Here is a 15671-nt window from a genome sequence, read left to right as displayed (position 1 = left end):
AGATAATAATAGCACCTGCCTCCCAGGATTGTTATGAGGCTCAAAGGAGATATTTGTAAAGTGCCAAGCACAGTGCTTGTCACACAATAGGTGACTAATAAATGCTTATTTTCTTCCTTCCATCCTTGATAAAGAAGGGAGAATGATCTGGAGGACAGCATATAACATCCACTATGATTTGGATTGTGTAGAAAAATTTGAGGATGTTCTTTTAGATTGGATTTTCAACTCTAGAATGAGGGGGTTCAGATAGATAAGGTATTTACTAAAATACTTTCCAACACTTAAAATCTATGCTTCTCCTACTTAAAAAAAAAAACAAAACCAAACACCTTTTTTGGTTTGCGTTTTCTTTTGCAACATGGCTAATATGGAAATGTGTTTTGCCTACCTTCATATGTATAATGAATATCATGTTGCTTACCTTCTCACTGGGTGGGGGAGGGGTGAGAGGGAGATAATGTGGAACTCAAAATTTAAAAAAAGAATATAAGTTTTTTTACATTTAATTGGTTAATATTAATGAAATAGATAAAATATATTTAAAAAATCAATGCTTCTACCATTTGATTAAGGGAAATAGCCCACAGAGGTAAGTCTGGTGATTTAGATAGACAATTCATACTAACTTTCTTTTCTTTCATTTTCTTTTGCAACACAGCTAACAAGGAAATGTTTTACATGACTTCACACGTATAATAGATATCATATTGCTTGCCTTCTTAATGGGAAGAGGAGGGAGAGAATTTGGAACTCAAAATTAAGAAAATGAATGTTAAAATTTTTTTCCAAAAAATGTAATTTTTTAAATATGTAATTGGGAAAACTTATACAAAATAAATACAAATATATATTTTTAAATCTATGTTTTTATGATTTGGTTAATGGAAATAGCTCAGAGAGGTAAGTCTGGATATATGTGTGTGTGTATATATCTATCTATCTATATATATATATTTTAAAAAAACCCAGATAGGCAATTTTACATATATATATATATATATATATATATATAAAACTACAGAGGGAGGCAAACAACAGAAACGCGCCAGGGGAGCCTCGGGGCCTGCCTGGGCTCCTCCCCCTACCGAGGGGAGGAGAACGGGGGCGTGGCCTGTTCCAGTCACTCCCCGGGAAGCCCAATCAGGCTCGCGCTTTCTCTTTCAGCAGAGCCAACCAGAGCAGGAGGAGGGCCCGGGGAGGAAGCGGTAGAGAGTGTGCCGGGGAGGGGGCTGTGGGATTTGGGACCCCCTGCTCCCGGTGAGTGATTCGCCGGCCGGCTGCCTTCGGAAAGTGGGGACGGGGGCGGGGCCTTTGGCGGGGAAGGCGGGGCAGGGGAGAGGCTTCGGAAGCCTCGTGGCTTCCCTCCACGCGTGCACCTGAGGCTTTTGAGTGGAAGGGGCGAGGGGGAGTTGGCGGGATGAAGCGCTAGCGGCAGAGGGGGCAGAGCCGGGGGCAGAGCCGGCGGCCTGGGGCATGCTGATCACGCTGTGCTACCTGTACCTGTGGGCGCGCTGGGGGGCGCGGCCCGCGCGCATCATCCGCAGCACGGTGCGCAGGCTGCACGGCACCCGCTGCTCCTTCACCTTCTGCCGCAGCGGCGGCGGGGGCAGCAAGCTGCAGCTGGAGGAGCCGGGGGCCCCAGGAGCGCCGGGAGCGCCGGGGGTCGCTGAGGACAGTGTCTGCCTAAGGATGGGAAACCGAGTCTTCTTCATTGACGAGACCCAGGTAGTTTCTTACTCTTTCCGTTGTGTGTTGTGGAATTGGGGGGGCGGGGGGCGGGGCTAGATGAGCACAGGTTGGCTTTGCTTGGCCTCCCATTATCAAGAATGGTATAGTGTCGGACCTGGGCTCAGAAAGGCTTAAGCTCGAATCCATCTATATTTCCCAACTGTGTGGTCATGAGCAACTCTTCGAGCCTCTGTTTCTTCATCTGTAAAATGGGGATGATACTACCTTTAGTACCTATCTCACAGGGTTGTTGTGAGGCACAAATTATGTGTAAAGCTTTTTCAAACTTATAAAATGATATAAGTGAGTTTTTATTATCGACTTGTGGGAGGGTGATAATGTAACATGACCTTTGACCGTATTTTCCCTAGCTTTTATATTTTATGTTTATGTGAATTATAGACACTTGCCACCACTGAAAATAAACTGCATTTGTTAGTGCTCTGGGTTTGTAAGGATGTGGAAATAGCATGTACTTGCACTCAGAAGACCCAGACTTTGTTATGTCATTTACTGGCCAGCTGTGTGACCTCGAAATGGTTGTAAAATTTTTTATACAGTTTATATGTTTCTTCAAAAGAAATTTTACTCTTGTTAGGCTTATGTCTGATACTATTTAGGGAGTGGAATTGGAAACAAACTGTTTTCATTTGATTAAGGATCAAGATTTGTGTAAAATGCTACGTGAAAAAGTTAGTGCTGAATAACAGAAAGAGCAGTGTGGCTCATTGGAAAGAACACTGAACACCCGAGGTCAAATGCCAACCTTTGTGACTTTGGATAAGTTACTTAATTTCTGAGAGCTTCAGTGTCCTTATCTATAAAATGAGAGGAGATGAACTAGATGATCTATGACTCTTTGAAATGGAAACCTCCTCTCAAACCTTCCTTCAGTGCCTCATTGTGTTATGGATGTGACTATGCTTTTTTAAAGTTATGTTAGTGGAGCGCAGGTTCTGGCCTTTTCTCTAGATCTGTACAAGCTTCATGCACGATCCTTGCAACATACAGTTGGAGCACAAGGCTAAACTAACATGGAAAAGCTCATCTCTAATTTGTTAGCTACTGGGTGGCAAATTCATTGACCATGATCTCTTGAAGTGAAGAAAGATACAAAATGACAGTCGGTCCTAAAGGATGCCCTTCTCTGTTATTTTTGATGACAGAAAAATGGGCCTGAAAGTACTTAAGAATTACACAGTTTTAAACCAAACTGAATGTTAATTTAACTGTTGGTATGCTAAATGTGAGTTAAACATGTGTGTGTGTGTGTGTGTGTGTGTGTATAGCTATCTATATATGTATAGTGACATTTTCATTGTAAATGAAACTGAATTGTTCAAAAAGTTGTAGTTAAATGCAAGGTTCCTATATTCTTTGTACCTACAGAAATAGAAGAGTTGGTAGAGTTGTTTTCATAGAGTCATAAGCAAGAAGATATGTAATTTTCTGGGACATTTGATAATCTTGCTTTGTACAAGTTATGATCAACAAAAACAAAAAGACAGTGGGGAAGACAATTGAGGCTTAATATATGAACATTTGTTGCACAGCATGGAAATAGAAATTCCCTGGGGAACTTACCGGATCTTTGAAAATAAATCATACATTGATTTTTGATGACTTTAATGCAGAAGTGGGAGGATAGGGGAAGATGGAACGTATCTGTAACAAACTGTTTTCATCATCCGTGACTGTGGAACCACCACATTTTGGGTTCTTAACATTGGAGAGCAGCAATGTGGTATAGTGGAAAGAATTTTGGATTTGGAGTCAGAAGTCCTTTGTTCAAATTCTAGCTCATTGGCCTCAGTTTCCTGATCTGTAAAATGAAAGAATTAGACTAGATGATATCTGAGGTTTCTTCTCAGTTCTGTGTCTATGATCTCAGGTCTGATGTCAGGTGCTCCATAAAAGGAAATAGAAATGACATTAAAGAAGGACAGAACAAATGGACCAGACCAGGCACACACAGAAGAAATCTATGTTATGACACAATTTGAAGAACATTAAGAGATCAATTTTCAAGTGTCTGCAAGAAAGGAAGATATTAAATGGGAAAAATCCAAATGGTCTTATTACCCATAAAGATCAATTGAGAGGATTTGTAATGCAATATCAAGTTACTTCTGCTTTAGCTAAATAGAAAAAATGTACTCATTATCAGAAATTTGTTGGATTTTTAGTGTGGAATCAATATCTTTGAACCAGATGGCTGAGTTAGTACTAATTGGGCTGATTTGGAGTACTTTTTTTCTTTGAATTCTTCTTAGTTTGGCTATTTGGTTAAAACTAACATAGTTAAAAACTAACATGGTCCTAACGGCAGCTAGGTGGTGCAGTAGAGTGCCAAGCCTAGAGTCAGGAAGACTCCTCCTGAGTTCAAATGTGACCTCAGACACTTACTAGCTGTGTGACCCTGGGCAAGTCACTTAATCCTGTTTGCCTCAGTTTCCTCATCTGTAAAATCAGCTGGAGAAGGAAATGGCAGATCACTCCAGTATCTTTGTCAAGAAAACTCCAAATGGGGTCACGAAGAATCAGACACAACTGAACAACACAACAGTTGACTCTAATGCTAATTTCATTTCAACATACATTACTAACCTGCTGTTTACTAGGTGCTACGAATATAATGAAAAATGACGGAGTCCTTGCCCATAAAAAGCTTACAGTAACAAATAAAAAGAGATATACCACAAATACAAATAAATATGACAGCCTAGACTGGGGTAGGCCAAGGAGAGTCAGGCACAATGCTATGAGAAGTTTGAGAAGGAAGCACTTCAAACTCATGTGTGCTGATTCCAAATGTAGTCTTTTTTTCTACCATATTACTTACCTTCCTGGCACAATTGGGCATAAAGCGTGTATTTATTTACATGATTTGGGTTGGGTTCTATATGTACATTTTTATGAATAATTGCTATGTTTCTTTAGTTTGTGAGTTTCCATCTTTTATGGCTGTTGGTCTTCAGTGACACATGTTTCTTATGCGTACTGATTAATATTTGTTGAAATATTAGAATTTCTTCAACATTTTGATTGCTTCATGGGGACAGCATCACTGTTCAGCTATAACTGTATGGATTGCAAAGATGAATCAAACACAGTTCCAGGGCTAAAGAACACATACCTACAAAAGGAGTTAGTACTTATACACAAGTAAGTAATAGAAGGTAGAATATAATAGGTGCTATAGGAGAGGTACAAAGTGCTATCCAGTAGTAGATACTTAATAAAGACTTGTTGATTGGAACTATGGAAGTGGTGACATTTATGCCAGGACTTGAGAAATGGGCAGGTTTTTGCTTACGGATGTTAAAAAAAAACTCCTGAAAGTTGTGTGAGTAAAATTGTGGAGAAAAGAAAGATATGTTCAAATCATGTCCAGTAATACAGTTTGAGTGGAGTGAGGGAGTATGATTTGAGATATGCCAGGAAAGGTAAATTTGGAAGGTAAATGCCGGGAAAGGTAAATTCTAGGAGGGCCTTGAATACTATGTAAAATGTTTGGCTTTCATTCAGTGGAGAACTGTTAAAAATATTTGAGCAATATTTTCCTGTTTGAGCTTTATATTCCCCAATCCACCTCCTCTTTCAAATTTCCCTATTACTGTCAAGGGTATCATAATTTTTCTAGTCACCCAACTTCACAACCATTGTATAATCCTTGGCTCCTCACTTTCACTCACCTGACATATCCAATCCCAGTTGTCAAGTCTTGTTTTTAATCTCCACAACATTTCTCTCTGTGCTTGTCTGTTCTTATCTATCAGGCTTTACCTCCCTTAGGTGGTATCTTCTCATAGGTTTCCTCTATAGTGGCAGTATGAGGTATTCAGCACCTCTGCTGTGAGGGCTTGCCATGCCCTTTTCAGGGCTGCTCATTCACCTCTGGTGTTCCCCTTCACCCAAGTCTCACCTGTGGCTCCAAGAAGCTGTAGCATTTACAGTGATCACACAGTACAACTGTCTCAGCAGATGGGCTAAACCAGATTGAGGGTAACCACAGGCCTTAAACCTGTTGGTGAGTTAGGGGGATGGTTCCCCTGGTGGAATGGGTGGATGAGAACAATTTATTCCAATGGCTATGAAGACGGTGGCAGCAGGCACTGTGGAGCACCTAGAACTTGGTCAGACATCTAAGACACCACTGGCCTTGGATGACAATGGAAGAGAGAGTGTGGCTGATGACTTTTTGCAACTCTGCTTCACTTAAATCCAAATCACATGCAAGGCAACACCACCCTGTGGTGTTATTGATCCTCTTCAACATGAAGGGACAGATAGCATAGTGGAAGCAGTAGACTTCCAGCACCTGTAGTGCGCCACGTGTAGGTTGTACTTTGAGACTTAGTACACTATAGCTGTGTCTTCAGATCTGGGTCTGCATTTGTTCAATGGGTCTTGTACCATAGGAGAAGGTTTTATTGTATATATATTAATAGTCTATAAACTGTGGAACTGGAAGTCCTTTCCAATGATAAAGATCACAATCCTCCTGTGTCTGCCCATCCTGTGTGACTCTTGACCCTTGTTCTTGTTAAAGTTCATCACCCAATGTGTTGAAAGACTTCCTTAGTATTGCCTGACAGTTTGAAGGTACCATTGAAGTTCTCTAGGTGACTACCTATCATTTCTTACCCTCACCACATAATAAGCTCATCTTTTCTTCTTATCATAGGATTGCCTGAAGACATCTTTTATTCCTCTCCTTTGAAGTTCCTTATTGGTTATATATCACATCTTCCATATGACTTTCCATTGCTTGTATGATATTAATTTTTGTTTTTTTTGGAGACCAAGTCTTCTTATGTGGTGAAGGAGATCTAGTTCAGAGTTCAAATTGAAGAGGAACTCCCTGTGGGTGACAAGGTGCTTTAGATATTCCTGTTTGTTGATGACATTGTGCAGATTGTATTAAACTGTAGAATATTACAGAATATGCTGGAAGAGATCTGTAACTACTTAAAGGAGTCGGGCCTGAGCATCTACATAGGAAAGACTGAATGGTTGAAGAATGTCTATTGCCCATATTACAACATGCATTTGGAAGGACACTCTATAAAGTTTGTCCATCATTATGTATATCTGGAACAGAAGTACACATGGACAATGAATTAAATCTTGAGTTGAGCAAAAAGAAAATAGGCCAGGATCGTCTTTAGGAAATTGCAGAGCTCTTTTAATGATCCCAAGGTTCCTGTGAAATGAAATGCCCATCTTTTTGGTAGCAACACTATATCCATGTGCTCTATGACAGTGAAGCATGGAGGTACAGTTGAATCCTTTGCAGCTGATGGTATCACCAAACCAGGAGAAGAGGAGAGGGCCCAGGACGGACCCTTGGGAGATACCCATAGTTAAGAAGTGTGATGTAGATGAAGATACAACAAAGGAGGCTGAGATGGAGCAGTCAGATAGGTAGGGGAGAACCAAGAGAGTAGCTAGGAGGAGAGGGTGTTAGTGTCAAAGGCTGCAAAGAGGTCAAGAAGAATAAAGATTGAAAAAAAGGCCTTTAGACTTGGCGATTAAGGGATTGTAAGGTAACATTGTAGAGAGCAGTTTCAGTTGAGGTTAAAAGCTAGATTGCAGAAAGATTAGAAATGAGTGAGAGGAAATGTAGTGGCCAATAGTATAGATAGATAGCTTTGTCAAAGAGTTTAACTGAGAAGAGAAGAGATATGGGATGTTAGCTAGTGGGGATGGTTAGATTGAATGAAAGTTTTTTTAATGTTTGTGAAGACATGGACGTATTTGTTGGCCATAGAGAAACAGCCAGTAGATAGGGAGACATTGAAAGTTAGAGAGTGTGAGGATGATAGTAGGGGCAATCTCTGGAGATGGGAGGGGATAGAATTAAGGGTGCATGGAGAGGGGTTTGTCTTAACCAGGAGAAATGTCACCTCTTTATGTGAGACAGGAGTGAAAAAGGAGATAGAGAAGAGTGTTTTCTGACTGACTGATGTGAGGAGAAGGGGGGGAGGGTGAACTTTTTAGAAATGTTCATAATTTTTTTCAGTGAAGTATGAATCTATGTCCATAGCTCAGAGTTTGAGAGAGGTGGTGGGCATGGGAGGCTAAAGGGATGAAAAGGTTTGGAATAGCTGTTATGGTGAGTGGGATAAAAAATTGATCACGGAAGTGTACAATGATTTTCTTGCTGCAGTGAGGGCCCAGTTGATATTAGATGACATACATTTGAGGTGGTTCCAGTCAGCATGGTTTTATTATTTTATCTAGCTCTATATGTTTTCTGCATCTGCCCTTTTATAAATATGCTCAACGAGTATCATTTTAAAATGTTTTTATGTTTCTAATAGGAAAGGGGGACTGGATGAAAGCCAAGTTTTAGGACATTTTGTTTAAGTACAAATAGCTAAATATGCAATAAAGGGATCTTGTAGCTATGTAAATTGGCATAGTTTAAAGAGTGGCACTTGAGAAATTGGTACTACTTTCATAAATGGAAGAGGCCCACTCCTTGAGGATAGGGGTTGTTTCATTTTTATTTTTTTTAGCCTTAGTAACCAACATATACTAAGCATTTAATAAACATTTGTTGAATTGAATTATCTATATTTATTTGAGTGGCTAATTTTTTCTTTTTAGAAGTAAAGCATACCTCATTTTGTTGCTCTTTGCTTTATTGTGCTTTGAGATACTGTGGGTTTTTTGTTTGTTTGTTTGTTTTGTTTTGCCAAATTTAAGGTAACCCTGTACTGAGCAAATCTATCGGTGCCTTCTTCCCAACAGCACATGATCACATTGTGTCTCTGGGTCACATATTGGTAATTCTTGGAGTATTTCAGACTTTTTCATTATTGTTATACCCATTATGGTGGATCTGTGACCCGTGATCTTTGATGTTACTGTTGTAATTGTTTTGGGGCACCATGAACTACATCCATGTTAGACGGTGAACTTAATAAATGTTTGTGTGTTCAGACTGCTCCAACAACCAGCCATTTCAGGCTCTCTCCCTGTCCTTGGGCCTTCCTATTCCCTAAGACACAACAACATTGAAGAATATTATATCAACTTAGTTGATAAAGCAGTGGTAGGGTTTGAGAGGATTGACTCTAGTTAGTTCTGTGGCAGGTAAAATGTTACTAAGCAGCATTGAATGCTACAGAGAAATCTTTTGTGAAAGGAAGAGTCAAATGATGTGGCAGACTTCATTGTTTTATTTTAAGAAATTACCATAGCCACTCCAGCCTTCAGCAACCACCACCCTGATTAGTCATCAGCCATCAACATCAAGGCAAGACCTCCATCAGCAAAAAGATTACAACTTACTGAAGTCTCAGATGATGGTTAGCATTTTTTTTTTTTTAGCAACAAAGTATTTTTTTAGGAGATTAGCCTAAGATGCTCTTTATTAAGAGGTGTGTATATATATATATACACACACACACACACACACACACACACACACGTATATAAACATATATATACACACACATACGTATATGCATATGTGATCAGAAGATCAACAGAACATTTGCTAAAATTTTAGTTAGTATTTATATGCAGTGTTGCCTATCTTTTTGCTTTGGTCACACATGAACACACAATCCTTTATTCCTGAAAATTAAGTCAGTATAAATGTGGGGCCATATTAGTTTAGCTAGCTGCTGGATCAAACTAATATTCAACATTATTAAATATGAGAACCGTCTTAATATCAAAATTTTCAGCACTCTACCTCAAACTGCTGTCTTCTGGCTTAAAATACTATTTGTGAATAGGAAAGAAAATTCTGTTACTAAATATTTCTTTTTCCTCTTATAGTATTCATGAGAAAAATATTGAATGGCCTAACCTGTCAATAATGAAGACAGTTTAGGGGGAACCCGCAAGTGGATACCGAAAATTCTGGAAAATTGGGTTAGGCCGTGTATGGTGTGGCAGCAGAATTCATTGTGGTAATAAATATACTTGCATACTGTAATCAAGTCTTCATGTAAGCCATACTTGTAGTGGTTTTTCTTTTTTAATTTTTTTGTCTATATTCCATTCCAAAAAGAGAATGATGCTTGAGGTCCAGCACCTTGATGATGTTCTGCTTTAGTAATAAGAAGTGTGATTCTTGTGGATGAAAACCTGATTAAGAAAAAATATATGTATATATTTGTATTTATATATATATATATATTTGTATTTATATATATATATATATATATATAAAATTTGATTAAATCATAGAACACACTAAGATTCCTCTCTACAGAAGTAACTGAAGGGGGGGATAGACAATGAAAGTATATACTTAAATACACATAAAGGGATAAGCTGGTCAACAGTTTTTTTTCATACAAGGTAAGAAGAAGATGAATAGAATTGGAAGTTCCAACCTTATTTGCTATGTTGTAACTCCTGTCACCATTGGGCTGCAGTTGGACAACCTTTCTGCATCACTACTATCAATATCTTCGTTGTCATCCTCCTCCTCGTAGTCTGAAGATTCTGTCATGTTCTGATGGGAATGAGATTCTGATAAAGTCCCAAATGACTGGGCACTGGGCACTGGGCACTAACAGAAGCTGATGTTCTAAGGGGTATGTTCTGAGACTTTATTCTCTCCTTGACTGCTCTCCGTGTCAGAGTTTTAATCTCCTTAAGAAGGGACAACTTTCTGTTTACATACTGGACAGGTTTTTTTGGTTTTAGTTAATCAATGATATGAATGGGAACAAGGAAGGATTCTGAGTTGGTCTCTATCTTCGTGTTCATCCAGACAAATGGCACATATGTCATACTCAACTCCTTTCTTGAGTTTATGTATAGGGAGTTTCTTAAGTTTATCTTTATGAAGTCTATTCCTTCTAGCTCTATGTTTAGCCTTAGTAACCAGCACAAATTTTCTGATCATGAAGGTGACAATCAAGATGAGACATATGCCCACTGTGATGAGGAATGGGATTAGGTAGTATTCTAGAGGAGGGCTAAACTCCAGAACCAAAACAATATGGCCACTTTTTTCATATGTGAATTCATCTTTAAGTGAATTAACGGATGCCTCACCAATAAAGACAGAAGGAATGTCGATCTTCTTTAAAATACTAATGTCGTTGGATCCCATGCTAATTAGGTCATCAGAATCAACATTGTGTAATATGGCTGCTTTGTGTCCTGCTTTCTATGCATGTAAAACCTTAATATCAAAATTACCGTCAAGTCTTCTAATTAACACAATGAAGGCACTGGAGGAGTTGTCTTTCAGTGGTGGAGGTGCTATGGGTTCCTAGGCATTCTCTGGTTGTGAGTTTATCAGAAATCCCTTTAAACCTTTGGTTGGAAGTCTATAACCAAATCTTGCTGGAAAGTCATCAAATGTCTGTGATAACATTTTTTTTATTTTATTTGTTTGTTTGTTTGTTTGTTTGTTTTAGTGAGGCAATACTGGTTAAGTGACTTTGCCCCAGGTCACACAGCTAGTACAGGTCAAGTGTTTGGTCTGAGGCCGGATTTGAACTCAGGTCCTCTTGACTTCAGGGCCAGTGCTCTATCCACTGCGCCACCTAGCTGCCCCCTGTGATAACATTTTCAAAATTATATGCTAAAATGTCTGCCTCTACAGGTAATAGGTTAAAGAATGTAAACAGCTGGACAGTCAAAATAGTATATGTCTGTGTGGCTGACAAGGTTAACATGCCTATGGATAACAGCATCTTAATTACCTAAGGGGGGAGGGGTCGGGGTGTGTGTGTGGGGTGGGGGGGTTGGACCCTCCTTGCTAAGAGCGAATTCATCCTTCCTCAGTGGTGTCAGGAGATCAGGCAGAGAAGCCAGAGAAGAGGGAGAAGCCACAGAAGAGACGACAACATGGTGGGGGCAACAAAAGGATTTTTTAATTAAGATATGTCTTTGTAATTAAGATTGTTTTTGTAGTCATCATGCTGTTGCACACCTAATAGACTACAGTATAATGTAAACATAACTTTTATATGCACTGGGAAACCAAAAATTTATATGACTTACTTTATTGTGATATTTGCTTTATTGTGGTGGTCCTGAACTGAGCCCACAATATTTCTGAGGTATGCCTGTGCTCAAACTGCCTGGAACTGTACTGTTGGAATAATGATAGTAGAAATATTGCAATGATATCTAACATCTTTTCCTTTTTTTTCTCCTCTTTCATCCTAGTCCATTGATGACTTAAATAAGTGGGCTCTACTTCTTGTTTCTCCTTTTATTTATCCTGGTGATGTTCTTGAAGCAGAACACATAGCGTTTGTGATAGAAAGCATTTTGTTACGAAGTCAGAATTTACCAACACCATTTTTTCCTTCAGATACGGTGAGTGACAATTTTCTTATGTGTCTTGCTGAAGATTTGAGCTAATTAAATACTCGGAGAATAGTAGTAGTTTTAAGTATATCACTTAATATTCTACTGTAGTGCTATGTATTCCAGTAACATGATGGAAAATTAAATTTAACAAGGCAGATTTCTTTTGGAATTATTATATAGCCCACATCAACTTGGGCTACCCATTACCGGGCTTGTACCATTTTAATGTCCTTTGTAATTACTGCTTCTTTATAAAATTGCTTCTACTTCATTGTACCTTTCAAACAGCATTGCTTCCGCCTCCTTGTATTAAAGGAAACCTGGCTTTCCCCTGAGGCTACCACCTCTTTTCCATTTCTCTTCAGTTGTAATCACTCTAGATTCACAGATTCTTGAGGAAGGGAGAGAATGCTTTTTTATTCCCCACTGCTGCCTTTAGATTGTTTAGCTGCTGTTATCCCTCTCTGGCTTTTTCTCTTCAAAGGTTTTTGTAATTTACTTGTCCACTCTTCACATTCTTATTGCTATCACCTACTGACTTCCAGGTCATTCTTCTGGATTTTTCAGTGACTTTATTGTAAGCTTCCTATCACTAAACCTTCTGTACCTTTGGTCAAGTTGCTCAGAATTCCCTGTACTTGGAATGCCTTGTCTCTTGTTCTTCACCTGTGGATTCCTTTTACTCATTCTTTGTTTTTGTTTTTGTTTTTGTTCTTGGCAAGGCAATTGGGGTTAAGTGACATGCTGAGGGTCACACAGCTAGTGAGTATCATGTGTCTGAGGCTGGATTTGAACTCAGGTCCTCCTGACTCTCGTGCCAGTGTTCTATCCACTGCACCATCTAGCTGCCCCTTACTCATTCTTTAAATACTAACTTAAATGTCACCTTGTCTAGAAAACTTTTTCTGATCCCCTTAAGCTTGCACTGTTTTGTAACTCTGAAATGCACTCGTTTTTTAAAAATAGCTTTTTCTTTTTTTTTAATGATACTGTAATTTTACTTAACTCTCTGCCACTTGATGTAGAAAAAATGCCCCACATTTAGATATAGCCAAATGACATAGCCAGATCCTATGCCCACAGTTTTTGCCTCTTTTCTTAAGAGGAGGAAAGTTTGTTTCCTTATCAGTTCCAGTACTAAGACTGTTCATTACAATTCATCACAGTATGACTGACTACTACTACTATTACTGCTACTGCTACTACTACTACTTACATTATTGTAGTTGTTGAAACCATTGATCTTTTGATTCTGCTTGCTTTACTCTGCATCAATTCCCAGAAGTTCTTCCATGTTTTGCTGAAATCCTCCATGATATTCATCGTTTCTTGTTTTGCCTCACTTACATATGCCGTAGGTGAGGCATCTCCCAATTAATGGGCATCCCTTTTGTTTCCAGGTATTTGCTACCACAAAGAGAAATTCTATGAATATTTTGTTATTTACAAGATGTTTCATTTTTGTCATTGACCTCCTTCTAGTATATGTGTAGTAATGGGATTGATGAATCTAAGGATACAAAGTAGTCCAATGACTTCATATAAGTTATCAATTGATTTCTAAAGTGGTCTAATTCACAGCTCCATCAGTAGTGTGTTAATGTACTTGTCTTTTTGCAATCTCTCTACCATTGGCTCATTTTCATCATTTTTAATGCACTAATGGGATATAGTACTATTATATAATTATGTCTATCTATTTGAGCATCTTATTCCTCACACTCTGGGTGCAGAGACATTGTATATTGACTCTGTATCTTTTCCAGTGCTTATCACAGGACCCTGCACATAGTATATGCTTATAAATGTTTGTTATATTGTGCATCTAAAAACAAACTATTACCTTTTTTTTTTTTTTTGCTTCCAACTGGGTTCATTTTATTATGAAGAAAATTCCACAAGTTTCCATTATGACTTTTCAAATTACCAAGCTTAAACTATTTTTCCCAAACTACCCCATAGAAGCAAGAAAAGTTGTACAAGTGGTTCTTTGTAATGCTGCTTTAAAATGTTTTGTCAAAACCACAAATGATCTTATTGGAGCATACCAGAGGTATTTAAATACTCCAAGATGTCTTTTAACCATATGCTTTGCAAATAATTCTTGTGCACAAATTCTCATTGTGGTTAATTTCCAACTTTGTGCTTTCTTCTGTAGACAGACTCGCAGTCACCCACCCATAATTATGGAGAACTAGCATTTTATTTAACATTTTCTTGTGAAAACACCAAAGAAATTCATCCGCTAACCAACAGTGGTTATGTTACAGACCTTTCTCCTCAGAGGTTTTCTTAATGCTTAAAGTGAGCTGTTCATCTTTTCCCCTTGCCTTATGGAAATTTATAATACATGAGGAACACAATCTGCAATCTAATTAGATCTTTCTCCCTTTATGAAACATATGCAGCAGAAATATACATACGTAAAGATACTTTACACTCACAAAAGTGACCCACCAATTCAAAATTCATCGAGCAGTTTTTGAGAACCAACCACTAATTGAGCGGATATAAGCCAGTCTCCCTCTATAAACTACTTGAAAGAAATGAGACCTGAGTTTTAGATCAACACTTTGCAGAACCATTTTCCCACTAATTTTGCTTAGTGCAATAAACTTCCCATTTACTCTAAATTCCCATTTTCCGAACCCAAACAGGACCTTGTGTTCCTTAAATGCCATTATAAACTCCATGATTTTCACCACTCAGTATTTGTTTCCATGAAAAACCAGAAGCTCCTACTTCTTTAGTTTTTTACAATTTTTTGACACGTGCTGGACAGAAAAAACCTATCCAACCACAGGTTTAAGATTTTTTCACCAATTTTTCTACTGTAGTTCCTTATCATGTGCAGCACTCAATATCCCCACTGGGAGTAGCCCTGACAAAGTGAATTTCAGAGCTCTAACTGTTTAAGTGACAGAGCTATACCCAATGCTTAGCGAAAGTTTGACTTTTCAGAGCATCTTGTCCTAGTAGTGGCACTTGTCCAGAGCTGGTACAGTTCCTTAAGATTTGTTGTTTTTCATTTGTTCAGTCATGTCCAACTTTTCGTGACCCCATGAACCAGAGCATGCCAATACTGTCCATAGGGCTTTCTTGCCAAAGATATTGGAGTGGTTTGCCATTTCCTTTTCCAGTGGATAAAGGCACACAGACGTTAAGTGACTTGTGTAGGGTCACATAGTAAGTGCCTGAGCCTGGGTTTGAACTCAGGTCTTCCTGACTGCAGGCCCAGTGCTCTACCCATTGAGCCGTCTAGCTACCTGCCCCTCAAGATTATGGAACTCTAAAAGTACCAGTGATGAGAACTATCTTATGTTATCCCCTGTAAACAAAAGGAATGGAGACACATTTGCTCTCCAAACCAACACACATGGCAGTGAGGTCTATTCCCTACCTAATCCCATCTCTTCAGATTCTTTTTTTTCCCGTCCTTCCTTTTTTTTTTTTTCCCAGTTAAGCAGAAGGGATGAAAATTTACAAGAACCTGAGTTACAAGAACCAAGGATGGTGAGGCTGCAGAAGGAAGCAACCAGGACTAGCTGGGAGACTTCCCCTCCCTCCACACCCAATGTGCAGGATTTCACACACACACACACACACACACACACACACACACACACACACACACACAC

At 38.8% G+C, this 15671-nt stretch overlaps 1 protein-coding gene and 1 pseudogene across 3 annotated transcripts in view; one reads left to right on the top strand and one right to left on the bottom strand.

Moving 5' to 3' along the window:
- Positions 1-1476: 1476 nt before the first annotated feature.
- Positions 1477-15671, top strand: part of HLCS (holocarboxylase synthetase) — a 225857-nt gene continuing 211662 nt past the window's right edge. The window contains exons 1-2 of one of the 3 annotated variants that reach the window (XM_027875605.1): positions 1477-1728; positions 11887-12039. In XM_027875605.1, the coding sequence (XP_027731406.1) occupies positions 1477-1728; positions 11887-12039 (405 nt within the window). Of the gene's footprint in view, positions 1729-11535; positions 11566-11886; positions 12040-15671 lie in introns of those variants that run through there. The other 2 variants (XM_027875606.1, XM_027875607.1) reach the window with 2 other exon arrangements.
- Positions 6855-10845, bottom strand: LOC114052737 (annotated as a pseudogene).

Source organism: Vombatus ursinus, unplaced genomic scaffold, assembly GCF_900497805.2.
Source record: "Vombatus ursinus unplaced genomic scaffold, bare-nosed wombat genome assembly UNPS02014809.1, whole genome shotgun sequence".
Taxonomy (NCBI): domain Eukaryota; kingdom Metazoa; phylum Chordata; class Mammalia; order Diprotodontia; family Vombatidae; genus Vombatus; species Vombatus ursinus.
The sequence above is the reverse complement of the archived record's forward strand: the minus strand, read 5'-3'. Positions and strand labels throughout refer to the sequence as shown.